Source organism: Henckelia pumila, chromosome 2 (assembly GCF_033568475.1).
Source record: "Henckelia pumila isolate YLH828 chromosome 2, ASM3356847v2, whole genome shotgun sequence".
Taxonomy (NCBI): Eukaryota; Viridiplantae; Streptophyta; class Magnoliopsida; order Lamiales; family Gesneriaceae; genus Henckelia; species Henckelia pumila.
The window spans coordinates 3,745,761-3,766,886 of NC_133121.1; the positions used below are offsets into that span (position 1 = coordinate 3,745,761).

Sequence of the window (21,126 nt, forward strand, 5' to 3'; positions counted from 1 at the left end):
CGCTTAGAGCTAATTATATTAAAATTAAAGATTTTTTTGTGAGTTTTTTTTAATATATATTTAACTTTGGACTATGGTAATTGTTTAGGGGTGGTTCGGTACGGTATACCGCATACCATACCGAATATCGCATACCGTACCGAAAATTTCAATACCGAAATTTCCGATATCGATATCTTATCGAAAATTTCGGTATACCGACATGCCGAAAATTCGAAAATCTTATACCGATACCGAAAATTTCGGTACGGTAGCATACCGTATCGAAATTTAAGGTACACCGAAATTTTCGATATTTTTCGGTTTTTTTTGGGTACGATAAAAACAGTATGACAACATTTCGATATTTTTTGCAAGCCCTAGTAAGGATGTTCGATGCTTCGATTCAATTCAGATATTATCGTTATCTTTGAATTAATTATCCGAATATTAAAAACCTTGCCCGAATATAAGCGACGTTGGTAATGATACCACAAATGACTCTCACTAGACTGGATTACTTTGAGAATATAAAATGCAAAAACAAATAACAGCTTCTTTGGCTTCTTCATCCTCTGCTCATTTTGTACTAGAAAACAAGCTTTTTTTTTTCTTTTTTTTTTTTTGGTTATTTCGTCTTGTATCTTAAGAACGATTTTTTGGTTGAATAATATAAACAAGCTTTTTATAAAAATATGTTATATATATATATATATAGGGGGCGGGATGCCCCGTTTTGGATCAGAATTCACTAGACATTTTATTTTATTAATTTTTATATGCACACCTTGTGTGTACTTTACTTCCTTTTTATTTATTTATTTATTTATTTAAGTGCATTTAAAAGCTTTTCCTTTTTTTAATAATAATAATTAAAGAGAACCACCAATATGAAACATTTTTTCCACGCCACGTGCATGCATGGATGGGGATTGATATGAACGATGCTCCCTTTAATTATGGGACACCTCGTCTTTGAGGCACATGGGGTGTAATTCATATGGGTCAACTTTAATATGTCCCACTCCCAACCAATTATCAACAATTTCTCTTTAATTTTATTATTATTTATTCACACATAAATTAATTAATTAAGTATACAAAAATTTTAGTAATTAACAATTAAAGAATAACGTTAATGAATGGGATTAAGGGAATCAATTATATTGACCCATTCAGAAAGCGTAATAACACCATTGACTCCTGTTTGATGTCTTTGTTGAATATGAAACACACCTCAGATGTTAAATTTTTAATTAATTATACTTTCATTTGCATGAATTAAAATTCATAACATGTTGACTGCGTATGAAATATGGAATTTCATTAATTATATAGATTTAAACACTTGTATTTTCAGAATTACACAATCTGACAAATGTAATTAATACCAACAAAAACCAATTTTAGCAATATAGAAATATTTACGATATTAAATTGTGATTATTTATGGATTTGTTGTATCTGGCCAATAATTCCTTATATGATCCAAGGCCAAAAGGGAAACCAGAAAATTTTCCACTCTCATTTACAAATTACGGTAATAAAGTTATCATCCTTTTCATCTTTATCAAAAATCAACGACTAAACAAATCATATCGTGAAAAGAAATATTAATAAAGGAACCAACTTTGATTTCAAATATAAATTTTCGGTCTGAATTCACATCTCTCTGTTTTGCATACAAAATCAAGAAGAGATTTTGCCAAGAAAACAGAGAGATTTTTCTTGCCATTGATGGTTTCCAACATTATATGAAACTTGTCCGCAAGAAGAGATTTCTCAAGTTTTCAGGTCAATTTTTCAATCTGATCCCACATTATTTCAACCCATTATGAAATATTTGACAGACTGTAAATTTATACGGTCCACAGCCCTTAGAAATGGAAAATACAAAATCCCCCATCAATGCATGAGACAAAAGAGTGACCACAGAAATATATGATTGAAACACCAAAAATATGCAGACCCTTTTGTTTGTTCGTTTGTTTTTCCCATTTTTGAAGGGTATTAGCTAATGGATATGATCCCTGCTGCAGTTTTGGTACGAATTATCGCTGTCTGATTTCTTAAAAAGCACGAGTTTTGAGGTGGGAAATGGGAACAATGGAGAGTGGAGACGAGGGAATACAAGGCAACGAGGAGAGAATTTACGTGTCTGTGCGGTTAAGGCCTCTGAATGATAAAGAAATTCTGAGGAATGATGTTTCAGATTGGGAATGCATCAATGATAATACAATTGTTTACAAGAATGCCAATCTTTCTGCGTCGGAGAGGTTAATGTATCCTTCTGTATATGTATTTGGTAAGAAATTCTGGGCTTGCTATTTTTTTGTTGGTAGTATGCTTGTCAATTTTTTTAAAAAGAAACTGGGGTCTTTAAATCTTGACAAATCAGTGTGATCTTGGTGGGTCTTAGTTTAGGACTACATACATCATTAGATTTTGTATTTGGATTCTCTTCCCCGAATTGCCATTTAATCTCCCGTTTTTCTTTTTGTTCAGACAGAGTATTTAGGACTGATTCTGCCACCAGAGATGTATATGACCAAGGAGCCAGGGATGCTGCTTTATCAGTTCTCAGTGGAATGAACTGTGAGTAAATCTCTATCCTTTTTTGCAACTTTGAAGTTGAGTTTGTTCCTTTTTTGTCCCTTTTGGATGTTCGTTTTAAGGATTCTTTAGGCCAAATCATGTAACAAAAAAATTTGTCTGTAGCAAGTGTTTTTGCTTATGGACAAACAAGCAGCGGAAAGACTTTCACTATGAGTGGAATTACGGAGTATGCGATAGAAGATGTATACGAGTATATACAAAAGGTTTATCTCAAAAGCTACATTATGAATTGTAGTATTGCCAGTATATGATCACCGAGCGAATAACATTCTTTGTAATTCTAATGGTTGAGTTGTTTTCAGCATCCCGAGCGAGAATTTGTTTTGAAGTTCTCTGCAATGGAGATCTATAATGAATCTGTTAGAGACCTCCTTAGTTTTGACAGCACTCCACTTCGACTTCTGGATGATCCAGAGGTAAGAATTTCTTTTCTGCGAGTTGTAAATCCGAGGAAGATTTTTTAAATTCATTGATTTCTTACTTTATGTCCATTTTTGTTTTTGATAGAGGGGAACCATAGTGGAGAAACTCACTGAAGAAATTTTGAGGGACTGGAATCATGTGATTCAGCTCCTTTCGGTGTGTGAAGGCAAGGAAACAAACACATTTTTTTCCCACATTTGATGGTCCATGTGTTTTGTTTGAATCTGGGGGAGGGTTCTATTTATTTATACTTCGTATTTTGGGTTCTGTTATTATTCAAAACTGTGGTAGCAATGTTTCAGTTATTAAAAATCTAAAATCCTGGTACAAATCTTGTTAAAGTCCGCCTGTACTGACTGTCCAGAGTTATCGATTTTTAGAGTTCTGTCATCTTTGCAGCTCAAAGACGGATTGGAGAGACGTCCCTTAACGAAACGAGCTCCAGATCTCACCAGATTATTAGACTGGTAATGGAAAGGTTTCATCATATGCCCAGATATTGTGGCAGAAATAAATAGTTATGAAGTTTCATTGATGATCAATGTATTGTTTCAGACAGTTGATAGCATCTATCGGGAGTTTTTAGGCAGGGACAATCCGAGCACTCTTACAGCCACTGTGGTACTTTGTTAATTAAATATCATCATCCTACATCCTATATTTATTTATTTTTATTTTTTTTGAGATGTATATTTATGTTTTTACTAGATGTTGTGTTTGCTTGTTTTTTTTGTTTTTGTTTTTTAAATTGAAATCAGTATCTCGTCTTTGTGTAGAATTTTGTTGATCTGGCTGGGAGCGAGCGTGCGTCCCAATCGTTATCGGCTGGCGCTAGGTTAAAAGAAGGCTGCCACATAAATCGCAGCTTACTGACATTGGGAACTGTAATTCGGAAGCTGAGGTCGGTTAGTTGTATTCACGATTTTCCTTCCAAAACTCGGTTTTTAAAACTTCTGTGGCTGGGTGGAACTGCACATACTGTTTTTTGGTCATTTGTTTTACACCTTATTAACAATGGGATAAGGATCTTTAAGAACTTGATTCTTTAACTAAATTTTCATTTGAATAGATTGAAAAATAAAGCCAAAAACAGAGATGTTCAGTGAACTAATATCTGGAGAGTAATAATTGCCCCCGTTTTAGTTTGTGACTGACTCGTATCCTTACTACAAACCATAACTTATGTTATAGTGCTAGAAGCTTGGTCGTATACAATCTTAGTTATATATAAATATGAAATGCATTGTGACAATAGGAAGATTGAGATATTTTTGTAGTACAGTCGGTGTATGTCATTCATGTTGCTTCATAATTAATGCAGCAAAGGCCGAAATGGGCATATTCCTTATCGAGATTCAAAGTTAACTCGAATACTTCAAATGTCTCTGGGAGGAAATGCTAGAACAGCCATCATCTGTACGATGAGCCCAGCACGAAGTCATGTTGAGCAATCAAGAAACACTCTTCTCTTTGCAAGCTGCGCAAAGGAAGTGAGAACCAATGCCCAAGTTAATGTGGTCATGTCGGACAAAGCATTAGTAAAGCATTTGCAGAGTGAACTAGCAAGATTGGAGAGTCAACTCAGAAGTCCCCAATCTACGTCCCCATCAAATTATTCAGCATTGCTCACTGAGAAAGATTTTCAAATCGAAAAGGTAATGGTACTATATGAAAAATGATGGTTGATGGTGGTTTTTCATATATCTCCCAGGCTGTCAATAGTAGGCCTCGGTGAAACCTGAATCTTTATTGGAGTTTTCTTTGTTGACACAGCTTGAGAAGGAGATTAAAGAACTTATTCTGCAAAGAGATATAGCTCAATCTCAAGTGAGAGATTTGTTACAAATGCTGGGAGATGATGAACGATCAGTGATACGGGTAAACATTCATTGCTTGATCTGTTACTTTCTTTCTGTACTGCTTATTCGTATTTTTAGTCCTCTCTTCATTTTTCTCTAGGTAGGATTGGGAAACTACCCTCATTTGCGAGTTAAAAAATCACCAGAGGGTGAAATTCAGGAACAGGAGAGTTCCATTTTGGCCGATCCTCACTCCTTGGATGTTGATAACAGAACATTTTCTGATGGACTCAGTAGGACCAGTTCGGAAGATCATTTTGCTAAAATTCCTTATTTTAACGAGAACTTCGAGAATAATAATGCTGCTCCAAGAATCTTGATTAGCAGTTCAAACTTTAGTGAAGGTGATTCATGCCATGGTTGGGAGGACATTGAGAAACGAAGTAATTGGGCTTCAGAGGATCTGTGCAGGGAAGTTCGTTGCATCGAGACAGAAAAATCGAGTGGCGTAGGGTCTGTGAAATCCAGTAACTTACATTCAGAAGAAAACAACGGATTCCCTGAAGTAATACTGTCTGTAACTGGAGACAGGGATGAATCAAAATCTCCATCCCCGCATTTGGCTAGAGATCAAGAAATTATGTCTCCTCCATTGAAGGGTGATAATGATTTAAAAGCAGATGAAGGGTTTCGATCTATACCCATGAAGAGGAAACAAGAAAAGATTTCTGCATCATTGAACGACATCCGAGATTCAATACCACCAATGTTCAAGAAAGGGAGTGAAGTCGGATCTATTCATTTTCTTGACATGGCATCTCTTGAAAAGCTATCTTTAACTCGTGAGCTTGCTACAGATTCATCGGTCTCTAGAACCATGAAATTGGTTAGAAGTAGAAGCTGCACAGCAAGCATGGTTACCACTGATTCAAATTCACCTTGGTTCAAGATTGTGGACTACAATGGGAATACACCATCAATGGGATCAGAAAGAGAAAAGGAGAGTTTCGAAATGAAAATGTCTCCAATGAATTTTAATTCCAACATGGAAATGTTGTCAACAAAAGATTCTCATTGTTCTCCAGAAAATACTTTTGATATTGAGATTGATGCACCATATATGGAGTTTTCGACTGCTGAGGATGTCATCTGCTGTTCTGCTGACACAAGTGAAAAGACTGAGCTTCCAACTGTAAAGGAGAGTGTCGCAGATCCAGTGAGTCAACATTTTTGTCAAAAGGATATTCTGACTGATTACATTCTTTTTTGAAGTATATCTTATCAAGCATATGCAGATTTATTTTATCTGCATATACATAACAACGAAAATGAATTAATTACATACACAAAATTTATGGAAACTTGGGTTGGTTTCTCTTTGTAACTCTTATAAATCAGCATCTATATTGCATGCAGGCTGATAGCGAGACGGAACCAAAGGTCAATCAGTCTTCAAAGAAGGATGTCAAGGACGTTGGTTTAGATCCAATGGAAGAAGAATTCAAAGGTCTTTCAAGTTGGCCAACCGAATTCAAAAGGCTCCAAAGAGAAATAATCGAACTTTGGCGTGACTGCAATGTCTCACTTGTACACAGAACTTACTTCTTCTTACTTTTTCAAGGCGACCCTTTAGACGCTATTTACATGGAGGTAGAGATGAGAAGAATGAAATTCTTGAAGGAGAAATTCTCTCGGGGAGAGAAAACCATAGTGAATGGTCGATGTTTAACACTTGCTTCAAGGTAAGATTTTCGAGCCTATGTCAATGGCTAATTACTCACTGAAGTTGGTTATTCTTTTAACTTTTTATGTAATATCAGCTCAAAGGACCTTAGCCAAGAGAGACGTAAGCTGAGCAAGCAGATGGAGAAAAAGCTTTCAGAACAAGAAAGAGAAATGCTCTTCCTCAAGTGGGGAATTGGGATCAATACCAAACTCAGAAAGCTACAGTTAGCTCATCGACTGTGGTGGAGTACCGATATTAATCACATATATGATAGTGCATTGCTTGTTGCTAGGCTGGTTGGTCTTATCGAATCGGGGCACGCTCCCAAGGAGATGTTTGGGCTTAACTTTACACCTCGAAGAACAGAAAGAACGTATACTTTCAAGCGTAGCTTGATCTCTCTCTTCTGATTGTTAAACCGATATGTATGACTGGGTAGATTTTGGCGGTGTCGATTATAGGGTGACATCATATATTTCATGTGACTAGAAGGTTTGTTGCAATGTAAAGTTAGTTTCAAGAAAATTTCTTATACTGTGTATATATTGATTCACATCCTTTGGTGCTGTTATTGTAAGAGTTATTTCTATGTGTAGATATAAGTCAGGTTATCCTTGCAATAAATCTTACTTTTATTGACCAGTGTGTTGCGATGAATCTGAGTCTTTTGATCACTAAAGTTCACATAATTATAATTTATGGTAAAAAAAGATAGGATGCAGAGAGGAGCAAGCAAGTTTTTATTTAATTACTTTAGTAGTGAATTAGGATGCAAATCAAAGTTAATTAGATTATTTTGTAAAAGTTTAATATCATTGTGTTACTTCTGATTTCTGAGTAATTTATTTAATAAATAATGAAATTAATTAATATTTTATGATTTTTTAATTAATCGAAATATGCATGAAAATAAATATTACTTAATACTTATTCTGTCCCGATTATATAGTCCTACTTTTTTCACACAGATTAAAAAAAATCATTGGAAAAATAAATTTTATACAAACTTCCTATTTATCCATATTTAATATATTTAAAAATGATTGCACAATTTTTAAGGTGTAGTTAATAGAAGCATATTAATAAAAGAGTGTAAAAATAAATTACTAAATATGATATATGACTATATATTTGAGACAAATAAAAAAAGAAACATAGACTATATAATTGGGACGGAGGGAGTATCTAAAATATAATAAAAATGATTAAAAAACAAAATATGATCTACTTATAAAAATGGTAATTGCATAAATAATATATTATTGAATTCTTATTAGTTTAAATAAATTAATTATTTATTTTAATCGAATCAATTATATGAAGTTATTGATTATGTATCAATAGTTATGAAGTTATATCAATATTTTATAGAGTAAATAATATATATGTATGTTTACTATTTTTTACTATTTTATTAAGTATGTGCAGTCTATTTTAACGGTTTTTAGTGCCATGCTATGTTTTCTTCAATTTTTTCTTTTCGTAACCCTCCACACACACGGAAAATTCGATCATAGCCAAGGGGTAATACCCCATAAGTGGTGTGAAATTATTTATCGCATGTTTTTTCTCACTTGCTTGCATCATTTATTATTTTATCATATCTCTTTCCATTAATTTAAAATTGAATTTCATTCATAACTAATCTTCTTTTATATTTGAAAATAAATAAATAAACAAGTACTCTAAAAATAACAAATTAATTGGTTTAAAAAAATAACAAATTATTCAATATACAAAACATTATATTTCAATATAATATTTTCCGTACGCCGTCGCTGGTATATATAACCCTTGTTACCCGCTTCAATTAAATAAACAAAGAAAGAAAATTAGAGGGCTCCCCCGCCGCTGTTTCTTCTCGAGCAGCCCAACCAAAAATCTTGCCTTGAAAATCCTGTCGTCTTGCTGACAGTGAACAGGTTCTACGAAGGAAATAGGTTTTGCTTTCTCATGTTCGTTACCTTATACTCTGGATTTGTCAACTGCTTCTAACAAGACTTCTTCTGCTGACGGAAAAATTGGGTACCTTTCTTTCTGTAGTAGCTAGTAGAAACTCGAAAGATATTGGGCAGATGCCCTTTTGTTTTATGATTATGGGGGAGCTGCAGAATCACTTGAAATGGCATAAATCCACGAGAGGCGTAATTACAAGTTAAATATAATTTGAATGAGACGAAACTGTCGTCATTTGCTTGTCATCTGAGTTTCTTTTCGGGGTTATGGGTGAAAGAGACTTCTTTTTATTCCGTTTCTCTTGTTTTCTTTGTGATTTTTGCAATTTGTTTTGAATAAATGGTATAGGAATGTTAGTTGCATTCTTGTGTTAGATAAATTTAATTTTAAGAATTCTTATAAATCCTAAAAAAAAAAGAATTATTATTAAACAAAAAAATAATATTAATAATGCCTTGCTTTTATCGGTGGGATGTTAATTTTGTTGAATGTTGGTGATATCTATGCTTATCCACTTGCATTGCCTAGATGCAAGATGCACTTTTATGAATATTTTAAATCATGCATCATTATGCTACTAAATCTGAATGGTGGAAGTTTTTGATATGATAGCAATGTGCAGATGGCACGTTTTTGGGTTGACAAGAGCCATTCTTGTCCAATGCCCTGAGATCTATTTAATATACCCTACTGGATTTTGGATCTATATGTTGGATTCTTAAGCTATCAAATTTTGGAGCTTACACCAAAATGATTTACCTTCATCTGCATGTTGGTTGATGCGGACATGTGTGATTATCTTACCGTGAACTTAGTATATTACATACATTTGTTTGGTGAAATGTCCCAGTGATGTAGCTCCACTAAGTACCCATGATTAACAGTTAATTGAACTTGTTTTGCAGAATGATTATACGATGTCTGTGTCCTATTATTGTCTTCGTGAATGTATTTGATAATGTTGAGCGCTTACTTAGGTTCTTTACCCGTGTTTGGTTGTAGGTCCTGAGTGAAGTGATAACGGTTTTTTGAATATCTATGGCTGCTGACAAGCCTCGGAGTGGAAGTTTTTCGCGCAATTTTTCTCCGGCATCCAGTGGAATCTCGCACATTCCTGGGATTAAGCATGGTCCCAATGGGACTATGTTTCTCTCGTCTGGCATTTCAGACTTGGACAGTAATTTTCCATGAACTTGTACTCCAGTACTTGTGGCATTTGACGTTATTCTTTTGATACTATGACTATCACAACTTTTTGTTTTTTGTAGAGATTTTGGGAGGTGGGTTTACAGTGGGAAGTCTTGTGATGATTATGGAAGATACAGAGGCACCACATCATATGTTATTGTTGAGAAATTTTATGTCTCAAGGGCTTGTTCATCACCAGCCTCTTATTTATGCTAGCCCCTCAAAAGATCCGAGAGGTTTTCTTGGCACTTTGCCTAGCCCGATGGCTCCCAGGGATGATAAGTCTCATTTCCATGTCACTGACCAGGTACCCATCCCATTCATTTTCTGTACGCTTGAATATGGCTTCATACAAGAAATACGCTATTTTTGCGCAATTCACTCTCAAGTTTTATTTTCACATTCCGACCTGTATTAGGATATTTTATACGCTTTGCACCCTTTTTACCAATTTCCATGGAATTTCAATTCCAACTACCATTGTAAGGAAGTTCCATCAATTTATTACGAAATAGTAGATGCTAGTTTTAATGTCAAACTAGGGGAGTAGATGAATAAAGTGAAATTGCAAAACCTTAAAATTTATAATATGAACCGCTAAAACAAAAAAAAAATCTGAAATTTTCAATCAATTTGTGGGTTTCAAATTCTGATATGTTTAAATGATTGCATACATATTTTGAGGATTAGATTGAACCGAGTTTACTTGCAATTATTCTATTATATGGTTGGATTTTTACCTAATATAAAGAACACTAGACATAAAATCTAAAACTCTGAAAAACATTCCAGTTAAAAGTGAAATCAAATGCAATATACCGTTTGATTTGGTTTGACTACATTTATTTCCAGTTCGCTTTCAATTTGAAAGAATGAAACACCAAATCAACTTCTGTAGAATATTATGCATCAAGGTACTTTCAATGGAAATGCAGATACCAAAATCAACTTCTGTGGAATATTATGCATCGAGATATTTTCGATGAAATTAACAAAATTAGGCATGAGTAAATTGTCATACTCCCCTAAAAGGCGGCAACAATCTGAGATTTTAATTAAAGAATTGCCGTAAATTGGTACATGTATAGAGCATATCCTATTTTAAGGGTGAAATCGTAAGAAAGATAATTTAATGGTGCATTATCCAATGTGCCATATTTTTTGTCTTCAGATTGCCAAAATAAAAAACCCTGAAAGTTGGTGCACTTGCTTTGCTAACGAAGAGTTTGTGATTTCGATCTGAAAATTTGTATGTTATCTGAATACAGGAAAGGGGGTTGAGAATTGCATGGCAATATAAAAAGTATTTTGGAGAACAGAATTCAGAGCCCCAGAGAGGTAAAATAGAAATTCTGAATTCCATTTTTTGGTCGTGGTTTCTTTTCTCCCTCAATTGTGTGATGTTTCCTCTGTCAAAATGTGACGATCTTTGTCATTTTCATCATTAGTTTTTATTTAATACTTTATTTCTCTTATATGATCTCTGCAGTTTGTGATGTGTTTATGATGACCGTTATTTTTGGTTGTAGAAGAGAGATGGAAAGATCATTGCATTCTGAAATTTTACTGATTTATAGCTATAGGAAGAGTTGTCTAATGCACTGAATATAACCAATTAAAAATGTATCTTAGTGAGATAGCGGGCAAGAAAGAGAGAGAGTGAACTGGTAAATCTTAATAAAGAAGCTGCTTATTGTTTTACCTTCATAATATCTATAGGCAGGAGTATAATTGTTCTTTTGTACCTAATAATGTCATATGTGACTTGTGTGCAGATGGAAAGTCTGAGTACTGCAGTGACTTTGATTTGCGGAAGCCCTTAGAGAGACACTTCTTTACTGGGAAACACGTTGATAGTGTTAGCCTTAACAATACTTCTGATCTTGCTGCATTCATCAAACATTGTTCAAGTTTCTTGTCTCGAACTCCTCAGAGGTACTATTTTGCATTACTGTTCTTATGCATTAGACGTTGTTAATATTTATGAACTAATGTGGAGCGTGACTAGATGAATGTCATTTCTTTAGCTTGGTTCTGGCGGAATAAATTGAGAACCTTCCTATTTCTAGTTTTTAACGGGTTTTGGCATCAACGCCAAAACTTTAATTAATTCTGGTTTTGTGTTTTCACTTGGAAACAGTATGGGAGGACGTGTTGCCATTCAGTCATTGTGCTCACCGCAATGTGACTTCTTTAGTAAGGTCAGTGTCTAGCTTGTTTTGAATTAAAGATTACTACAAGTTTGGTTCAACTACGAAGCATTCAACATTTCCATACAACACCTAGATAGCTTATTTACTACAGGTGCTTTATTATATTAAAACCAAAATTTCATATTTTAAGGATTCATGCACTTATCTTTTAGGAATGGGACATGCTTTCTTTTATCAGATCTCTGAAAACTGTGGTACGGTTGTCAAATGCAGTAGCAGTTGTAACCTTTCCGCCCTCTCTTGTTTCATCAACATTCTCAAAAAGGCTCCAGCATTTGGCTGACACGTTAGTTTCAGTCAAGGCAATTCCAGGTGCCTGTTCTTGTTATCTTCTATTCATGCAATAAAGATTTAGCCAAATCACAAGCTAAAAGTGTTTCATATCTGCTGTTGCATCAGACGAGGACAAAGAACTGGCTAAACTTTTGACAGGGTATCAAGATATGGTTGGCCTTCTGAGTGTGCACAAAGTTGCACGTATTAATACTCAGGTATACATGGTTTGCTATGACCTTTTGTTGACGCTGTCTGGCACTTCTTCACTTAATTATCACACCACATTTAAAAGGGAAGATATAATCAACTTTTGTTTGTTTTGGTTCCTTAGAGTTTCCATGTTTATATGGCTTGAATATATCCTTGAGGTTTCTTGCTGCATTATGATTTATGAAAAGGCTGCTGTTAAAATCTTGTCAGTGTGACTTTAGTTATAAATTTGCAATCAAAGTCTCACTTGTGTTAAATATATTATTTAAACACAGGTTCCTGCAAATCTAGAGGCAACCACGTTCTCCATGAAATTGCAGAAGCGAAGATCCTTGGTTTTAGAATGCCTAAATCAAGCTCCTGTAGACGGTTCCAGTGGAACTTCATATGCTTCATCTGGTGGCTGTTCTTCTGTATCTTCTAAGACAGGCGTGCTCGACTTTTAGCCAATATGCTCGAGGGTTTATTTTATGGTCGAGGAATTCAACTTCTTGATTGAGCTCGTGTAAATGGCTTGCTTTGCTTCCATTGTAATCATTTGTCAGCAAAAATACCATGTGGAAGAAAATAAGAGAGGCTGAAAATTTGAAACTAATTAATAGTCGCCGATGCAGTAATTTTTTAAAACAACAGTAGTTACTCTTGAATGAATTACAAATAAATCCTTGTGGTCTTCATCGAGGTTCACCTTCGTAAGGTACTTTTGTCTGGATGCTAAAGAGTCGTTTCTCACTAGTTTGAATCTAATGGGTATCTGATACCATATACACCAATTCGAATCCAAACATGAAAATAAAAAATCCCATTTTAATATTATTAGTTTACATAACTATTGACTTGGTTCATGTAAATTGATTGGAGGAGATTTGATTATAAAGCAACATATAATTTTTTTTTTATGTTCGTCGTTTCTGCAACTGGAGGACATTGAACATTGAACATTTCACATGTCGTGTACGGTGTGTGTCTTCCTCTGCCACTGTCTGCTATGAGATAGTAGACATGTGATTAGTCTATTCTATGATATAGTAGACATGTGATTGGTGTGCCATTGGTACTTTGTATCTATCTATCTATGTAAAATCTTGCCAATTGAAAACTTTATTGAGCAGATAATTTCCCAGTGTTTCTGGAATTTGAAAGAGGGAGTCCCAAGATTAGAACTTGGCATTACACACATGACACACCCCTCTCATCCTCCCCATATGTAAATATTAACAAAATCTTGAATGTCAATGTAGTTTGAGTGCTTCGACAGGCCTTCCAAGAAGCGATAAAACCGTGCCACAAATGTGTTTCGACGAAAGACCAGCTTCTTCGATCTGATCCTGTGGTGCTCCATGATCAATGTATCTATCAGGAAGCACCATTGATCTTAACTGCAATTTGATTAAAAATCGATGATATATCAATAACAGAAACAGAAACAAGGACATAGTTAATGGGAATAGATTGAACTAAATGTGTAACTTTTTGTACCTTAAGGGGTCCATCCAAGAAACCATTCAAGCTCAGGAAATGAGAGACGTGTGATCCAAACCCTCCAATCGAGCCTTCCTCCACCGTGATCATAATTTCGTGTTCTTTTGCCAGTGTTCGTATAAGATCAGCATCCAATGGTTTACAGAATCTTGCATCAGCAACTGTTGCTGATATTTTAAGGGATTCAAGCATTTCTGCAGCTTCCAAACACTGCTGAACTAGTGATCCATATCCAAGAATCGCCACTTTGTTCCCTTCTCTTAGTATTCGCCCTTTTCCAATCTGTCAAATAACGTATATGTGCATTCATCGTTACTTCAGTTATTGCTTAGCACTATCTCTCAACAATTGCTTCGACTGCAACTAAAAAGACTCGAACACGTTATTTTGACTTTAGTACTGATTATAGAATCGAGCATCTATCGTTGTACCAGAAGCTACAACAGATTGTAATAGCATAGTTCAAATATTTGCTGCCAACACATTTGAAATAGAGTAGAGTTTTTGTTTTGTGTTCACCTCGAGTGGTGTTCCTTTGAAATGAGGTGGGAGAACGGCTCCTATACCATTACCCCTCGGAAATCTGAAACAGCTTGGTCTGTCATCTATGGCTGCTGCTGTGGCAACCATGTGCATTAGCTCAGCCTCATCTGATGGAGCCATGACCACCATATTTGGCAGGCAAGCCATATACGTCACATCAAACGCACCGCAATGAGTTGGCCCGTCTGCACCTACTAATCCGGCTCGATCCATTGCAAACCGGACAGGTAACTTTTGAAGATCCACATCATGTACCACCTTTATACATACATGTAGATCTGTTACACTTTGATCTAAAATATGATATGAAGTGGTATTTGAGAGAGTTTATTGAAAGCATTTTTCAGCTTTTTGTTAACAAAATTTCAAATTTTTGTTAACGGAGAAGTGCCGAAATATCATTTCCTTTGAACTAGATTTCTCACCTGGTCGTATCCTCGCTGCAGGAAAGATGAATAGATAGCACAGAATGGCTTAAGACCCTCGGAAGCTAAACCAGCTGCGAATGTGACGGCATGCTGTTCAGCAATGCCAACATCAAAACAACGTTCTGGAAAACGTTTCTGGAAATAATTTAAGCCCGTTCCACCTCCCATTGCAGCATGGATAGCCACAATTTTGCTGTCTACTTCAGCTTCTTTTACAAGAGATTCCGCAAAATACTGAGTGTATGAAAGTGTAGAAGACTTGGACTTCATCTGCTTCCCTGTACTTGGTTCAAACTTGACAACTCCTGAAAGAACATGAAAAAAAATTAATGCCATGTTTCTTTTTTCCACTCTGCAGTAGATAAAACTTGGATAATATTTAGCAAGATTATGTATAACACTCTCAGTATCTCACCATGCATTTTATCGTCTGCTGCCTCGGCTGGAGGGTACCCTTTCCCTTTTTCTGTTACGACATGGATTAAAACCGGCCCTGGTGCCGGCATGGACTTGACTTTCTCCAATATACTGACCAAATCATCGATATTGTGCCCATCAACAGGGCCGATGTAATACAAACCAAGCTCTTCAAAGAAAGTGGAACCCGAACCACTTAACATCCCTCTTGCATATTCATCCACCTTGGCTGCAACTTCATGTGCTTGTGGTCCAATTTGCTTTGTAATGCTCTGGAAAGACCAAAGATACATAAAACTTTACCAGTTTCCTATAATTTTTTCATCGCTTGCACCTAAAGGAAATGGAAATGGAGTTACCTTTGCAGCTTCTCGAAGTTGTCTGAATTTAGGATTGGCCTGAAGCTTGCTCAGCGCGCCACTGAGCGCTCCAACGGGCGAGGCAGGGCCATCTAGTGTGGCAGTCGGTAAAGAAACTTGCTTATTATCGTTTAGTATGATAATAAGATTCGTGTCAAGAAAGCCTGTATTGTTCATGGCCTCGTACGCTTGTCCTGCGGTCATTGCTCCATCTCCAATCACCGAAACAACATTGTTTTCCTTCCCTAGTAAATCTCTGGCCACAGCCATACCTATTATCATTGCAAATTTGTCATCATTTTATATAAAAGTCCATTTTTCAGCACATGTTCAGAAACAATCATGCAAATTTGAAATTACCAAGTCCAGCAGAGATGCTGGTTGAGCTATGCCCAGCGCCGAATGCATCATACACACTCTCTTCTCTTTTAGGAAATCCGGCTAGCCCATCAGTCTTGCGAATCGTGTGCATTTTAGACCGCCTCCCGGTCAGAATCTTATGGCCGTATGCCTGAAAGTATAATCTCCATTTCAGAATACACTCGTGTATTACTCAAGAAACCGAAATAACAACAATTTCCGCCATTACTTCATCAAGAAACGAAACATCTATATCTTGATTCTGTTCCTCAAATGTTCATTATGTATGAAACAAAAAAAAAATGAAATCTTTACCTGATGGCCAACATCCCAAATAATTTTATCTTCAGGGCAATCAAAAACATGGTGCAGAGCCACGGTCAGCTCCACGACGCCTAAGCTTGAGCTTAAATGCCCTCCAGTCTTTGATACAGAATACACAATCTCTGCTCTAACTTCTGCTGCTAATTGTTCGAGATCCTGAGAAAAAAACAATGTATTATGAAGATGGAATAAGCACAACCCATGATCCCTTATCAGCTATCACCCCTTTTCAGAACAATGATCGATCAATACAAGAAAAAAGATTTAAAAAAACAGAAAGAAAGACAAATTTTGGATTTCACTGTTGAATGATGCACCTTTGTGGAGAGATTCTTCATATGAATGGGATAATTGATCGTATCGAGTATCGGTGTAACCGGTTTCTCGCCTGAGAAATCAATCTTCCAGCCATCTTTTTCTTTCTTTATGGCCATATCCCCATCGGAAACACCACTGGCTGCTGATGCTCTAACGGACAACTGAGTTTAAAACCATTTCAAGCAAAACCCAATTAGCATAAGATTCAAAGTAACAATAACTCAAATCAAGAACATAGTAAACATGAAAATTTTAACGTAAGTGCTAATTACCTGTCTTCTTCCTCCACAGTTGAACTTTGGAGCTGCAAAATATGGTGATGTGGTTCTGATGAAATTTCCATGAGAAGCCATTCCTGGAATGAGAATAATGGGTATTTTGGTTGGACTGGAGAAGAAGATCAAAGTGAGTGAAGTGGTACAGTGGTAAAAGTTGGCAACAAAGAGGAAATTTATAGATACCAATATAGAGGAGCTTCCATGAAATGGACAATATTTATAAAGCGATCCGACAAAGTGGACTGGTTTATGAGCGTGACCATTCCTATTCTTTTCTACACAATTTTTTTTTTTGGCAATGCCATATATATACTGAGTATTACACGTTGGGTTACACATTTCACTTGAAATTATATGATTATCCCTGCATTTTATTTGGAAAAAATCTTTCAAAAATTGATGTAGAATAATCATGTAATTTCAAGTGAAATGTGTAACCCAACATGTAACAATCCGTATACATGTAGCATTACTTTTTTTGGGTTGAAAAGTTCGATTGTAAAAATAATAATAATATAATAATATAAATTAGATTGTGGTTGGTAATAAGTTAACATATGGACCATTGTCAAAATATAACCGAGAAAATTGCTTCTTAAATTTTGTATGTTTTTGTTTTTTTTTCCAATTTCGGGTAATATATGTTTTCATATTTTAATTTTATTTATTATTTTTGTTTTTTTTTTGTTTTTTTTGGGAAATTTTAGTTATTTTTTCGATGTAGCGTTGATGTAGTACAAATGCAGTGATACTGTGAAAGTAACGTGTATAGTGTCATGTCAGCATTTTCGACGAAAGAAGACTAAAATTACCAAAAATCAAAACAAATAAGACTAAAATTGAAATCTAAAAACATGAAAAAAATTAAAATTACAAAATGACAAGATTAACGGACCAAATATAACCACATTGTTTGATTGTTTCCAATATCATTAATCGTTTCTGAAAAAAAATAAAAAATGGTTGGCATATTTTCGTACTGTCCCGGCCATTGTCCATCGAATAACATTGCTTTGGATCAATGGGTGAGATAAAGATAAGAATAATTTAACATTTTTTTTTTAGTAATTTCGGTCGTTGTAAAGTTTGAGTCAACCATTTTATCATGTCTTAATATGATTAAAACAAAAATATATATGTATCTGCGAAAATTACTATACAACACAAAGATGGTTATAATATATTCATAAAACTTCAAGCAAATAGTACAATCTAAATTTTTGTTTCTATAAACATGTTTACGTGTATATATGTTACACAATAATTAAGGAGAATAAAATGATGAATATCTTCCTAAAAAAAAAATGTATATCAGTATATATAACTCTACATATTATGAAAATGGTTAGGTACTGCATGCAAATGTCATGTAATAATGACAAAAAAATTAGATGATGGTTGCTATTTTCTATAGATAGCCCACGGCGCCACCCTATCAAGTTCATACATAGGAAGGAAGTGTTTGAAAGTTCCAGGTGTCACGTAGGATTAATCCATAATGGTTACGACTTGTTTTTCTAAATGGGGTATCACCACCTTATAATCAAACCCCGCACCAAGTAATTGTCTGGTTGGATTTGATTGGAGATTAGTGATAGGTTGGCATATAAATCCTGTGGTGCGATGTGACGTGATTGTATCACTAATTGATCACTACCATATCATACGTGGAATCGTCTCGTGTTCAAGTAATTAGTAAAAATAAAAGAATAGTACTTGATTAGTCGTCAACAGTTTGAATTTTTTTAAACCTTTTTACTAACATTTTTTCAGGCGAGCAAGCTCGGCGGATGTGCATTAAATTTTTTTTTATAGTATATAATGGTGGAATCACACAGTTTTTAATTATAATCTCACGATTAGATGCTGTGCTCATTTTTTTGTCATTATACAGCAAAAGGAATCAACAAAGATGTTTCGGTTCTAATTTCTGTTTGATGCCTTGTACAAAAAAAGTATGTGTTTTGTCAATTTGGTAGTAAATATTGGGGGCCCCAATTCATTTTGTTTTTCCTATATATGTGATAGAAAAATGCAATTGAAAAAGCAAATGGTTTGTAGCCATGAACAATTCAACATGGGTTTCTCGTTGGTGCATGGCAACCACACACACGCACGAAGCTTCAACTTTCATGCACCTAACTTTTTTTGGTTTTTGAAGTTTATTACATTATATAATCAAATATATATATATATCAAATAAATGTACAAATAACAAATACCCCCTTTAACATTTTTACAGATCTAACACATGACCCCTTTCACTAAAAATATTAATAAAAAAATTTATAATTCAAAAATCTATACAACATTCCAAGTTTACCCTTTTACAATATTTCTTATACAAATTATAATTTTTATTGTTTTAATTTGATAATTATTTTCTTGAAAAAATTATCGTCATTTTGAGATTAAATTGAAATTTTAGCATTCGACAAATAGTAATTAAAGATTACACATTAGCTATTTTTTAATAGCGGTTTCAATTAAATTGTATATATACTTTTTCACAAAAAATTATATGTATAATCAAATTAAATTATAAAAATTCATTGTATACCTTAAAATAAAAATAAAAAATATTTCTAAAATATAATTGATAAAGATGCAATTAAATTTGATAATTATTATAATTAAAATTTTCAAATATTAAAAAAATTTATTTAATCTAAATAAATATGATTAAATTTTATTTGTAATCAAATTCAAAAAAAAACCTTTTAAAAATGAATAATTATAAATTCATTAAATTTTAAATTTTTTTAAAAAATAATATTATATAAATACTATTAATTAAGATGAATAATTCTCGAAGAAATAATTTTGAAAATTATTAAAAATTAAAATTTGTATAAATAATATTAGGGTAAGTTTAGAATATTGAAGTAATTTTTATATTTTGGATCGGATTTATTTTTATTAATTTTCAAATTTAGGAGTAATATGCATGCATGTAAGATATTAAAAAAAATGTCAAGGGATAGTTGTTTTTCACATTCGGGGACATTTGTAATTATGATATAAATGATTAAATCTCATGAGAGTGAACAACGTAATTAACCTTTTTTAAAAAATACTTTTTACGATTCATAACATATTGCCGAGATTAAAAAGATGATGCGTATTATTAAAAGGGCAAACGATTATGAATAGATAAATCATTTAAAAACATCATTTTTATTCTAATTTAAGTTTTGGAATTTATAAATCTGTTAAAATGAATTTTCAAGGTGTCAAAACCAATAAAATTGTGTCCTTCAAATGAGACATTTTGATGGACGTACATCCTAATCAAGTAATGTTACCAACTTGACAATTTCTTATTTAGTGACTTGTTTTATGTCTTGTTCTCGATTTAACTCTTCGAATTCTAATTTCTCCGTTTGATAATTCCGTTTACTTGAGTGTTAAAACATAGGAAAAATATTCAACAATATATTACCTGTTCAACCCTTCCATATAACATGTTTTTCATACTGATCATATACTTAATTTGTCAAACTGATAAAGATCGGTTGAAGGGGTGGATTAAATTGCTTGATAAACTGATGTCTCGAACTACTGTAGCAGCTGATCTCCAAAATAATACTTAGTTTGGTTCAGTTGGGATTAGTCAACTGAATCATTTTTTTCTCGTGTGTCGATATTAATTGACCAACTGAGTAAGTGCGAAATGAGGTCAACTTACAGATTGAACTGGTACTCAATGGACTGATTATGATAGTGAGTGCGTGACAGTAAGGAACTTAGAGTAAGATGGCACAGAAGTTGTTTATGGATGTTCGGAGATTTAAAATACTTCTATGTCACCCCTTCTTTCATCTTGGAAAGATTCACTCTAGAAGACTGTGACTATTACAAACAAGTTTGCAACATCCCACTCCAAGACTAAAACTTATACTATCTCCTATCTCATAACTCCTAAAAACACTCAAGAACTCAATTCACGACTGATTCTCGTTACAACGAAGTTTGCAGCACCTCAACTGATATATCACAGATACAACCCTTGTGTTTACAACTCGACACTTAGCACTAAAGATATTAATTCAATACTCTAAAGTAGGGATATTTATTGGTCGGTTCGATTTTAATTTGTACAAATTCAGTTCGGTTTTCTGATTTTTTGTTTATGAAAATGTAATCCGAAGTCAAACCGTTTTACTTCGGTTCGGTTTGATTTTGTACTATAATGTACCAGTTTATACGGTTTGGTTTGATCAAATAATAC

The 21,126-nt window shown here is 34.1% G+C and overlaps 3 protein-coding genes across 3 annotated transcripts; 2 read left to right on the forward strand and 1 right to left on the reverse strand.

Annotated features, from left to right (window-relative positions):
* Positions 1–1,622: 1,622 nt before the first annotated feature.
* LOC140881754 (kinesin-like protein KIN-7E) lies at positions 1,623–7,182 on the forward strand. Its single transcript, XM_073287307.1, has 14 exons — positions 1,623–1,773; positions 2,019–2,284; positions 2,485–2,574; positions 2,698–2,798; positions 2,898–3,011; positions 3,103–3,184; positions 3,418–3,485; positions 3,574–3,639; positions 3,795–3,919; positions 4,340–4,673; positions 4,792–4,896; positions 4,978–6,033; positions 6,234–6,559; positions 6,638–7,182. The coding sequence occupies exons 2-14, from the start codon at positions 2,077–2,079 to the stop codon at positions 6,951–6,953; spliced, it is 2,991 nt and encodes a 996-aa protein (XP_073143408.1). The 5' UTR covers positions 1,623–1,773; positions 2,019–2,076; the 3' UTR covers positions 6,954–7,182.
* Positions 7,183–8,376: 1,194 nt separating this feature from the next.
* LOC140883704 (elongator complex protein 4) lies at positions 8,377–13,063 on the forward strand. The gene is made up of 9 exons (XM_073290273.1): positions 8,377–8,568; positions 9,502–9,676; positions 9,768–9,994; positions 10,956–11,025; positions 11,463–11,622; positions 11,828–11,888; positions 12,053–12,212; positions 12,300–12,391; positions 12,662–13,063. Exons 2-9 carry the CDS (start codon positions 9,538–9,540, stop codon positions 12,830–12,832), a joined length of 1,080 nt encoding a protein of 359 aa, XP_073146374.1. The 5' UTR covers positions 8,377–8,568; positions 9,502–9,537; the 3' UTR covers positions 12,833–13,063.
* A 408-nt stretch (positions 13,064–13,471) lies between these two features.
* LOC140881755 (1-deoxy-D-xylulose-5-phosphate synthase 2, chloroplastic-like) lies at positions 13,472–17,077 on the reverse strand. The gene is made up of 10 exons (XM_073287308.1): positions 16,890–17,077; positions 16,617–16,778; positions 16,291–16,455; positions 15,976–16,126; positions 15,616–15,887; positions 15,255–15,528; positions 14,837–15,144; positions 14,388–14,669; positions 13,866–14,150; positions 13,472–13,765 (listed from the first exon to the last, which is right to left on the reverse strand). The coding sequence occupies exons 1-10, from the start codon at positions 16,968–16,970 to the stop codon at positions 13,619–13,621; spliced, it is 2,127 nt and encodes a 708-aa protein (XP_073143409.1). The 5' UTR covers positions 16,971–17,077; the 3' UTR covers positions 13,472–13,618.
* Positions 17,078–21,126: the final 4,049 nt, after the last annotated feature.

Excerpts from the sequence above, each read along its gene's own strand:
- LOC140881754 (XM_073287307.1), top strand. The coding sequence starts at position 2,077 with ATGGGAACAATGGAGAGTGGAGACGAGGGAATACAAGGCAACGAGGAG. Across the intron at positions 3,486-3,573 it reads CTCACCAGATTATTAGACTG|ACAGTTGATAGCATCTATCG; the intron begins GTAATGGAAAGG and ends GTATTGTTTCAG. Across the intron at positions 6,034-6,233 it reads AGGAGAGTGTCGCAGATCCA|GCTGATAGCGAGACGGAACC; the intron begins GTGAGTCAACAT and ends TATTGCATGCAG.
- LOC140883704 (XM_073290273.1), top strand. The coding sequence starts at position 9,538 with ATGGCTGCTGACAAGCCTCGGAGTGGAAGTTTTTCGCGCAATTTTTCT. Across the intron at positions 11,026-11,462 it reads GAATTCAGAGCCCCAGAGAG|ATGGAAAGTCTGAGTACTGC; the intron begins GTAAAATAGAAA and ends ACTTGTGTGCAG. Across the intron at positions 12,213-12,299 it reads TTCAGTCAAGGCAATTCCAG|ACGAGGACAAAGAACTGGCT; the intron begins GTGCCTGTTCTT and ends CTGTTGCATCAG.
- LOC140881755 (XM_073287308.1), bottom strand. The coding sequence starts at position 16,970 with ATGGCTTCTCATGGAAATTTCATCAGAACCACATCACCATATTTTGCA. Across the intron at positions 16,456-16,616 it reads TGAAGAATCTCTCCACAAAG|GATCTCGAACAATTAGCAGC; the intron begins GTGCATCATTCA and ends TTTTTTTCTCAG. Across the intron at positions 14,151-14,387 it reads TCAAAGGAACACCACTCGAG|ATTGGAAAAGGGCGAATACT; the intron begins GTGAACACAAAA and ends GTTATTTGACAG.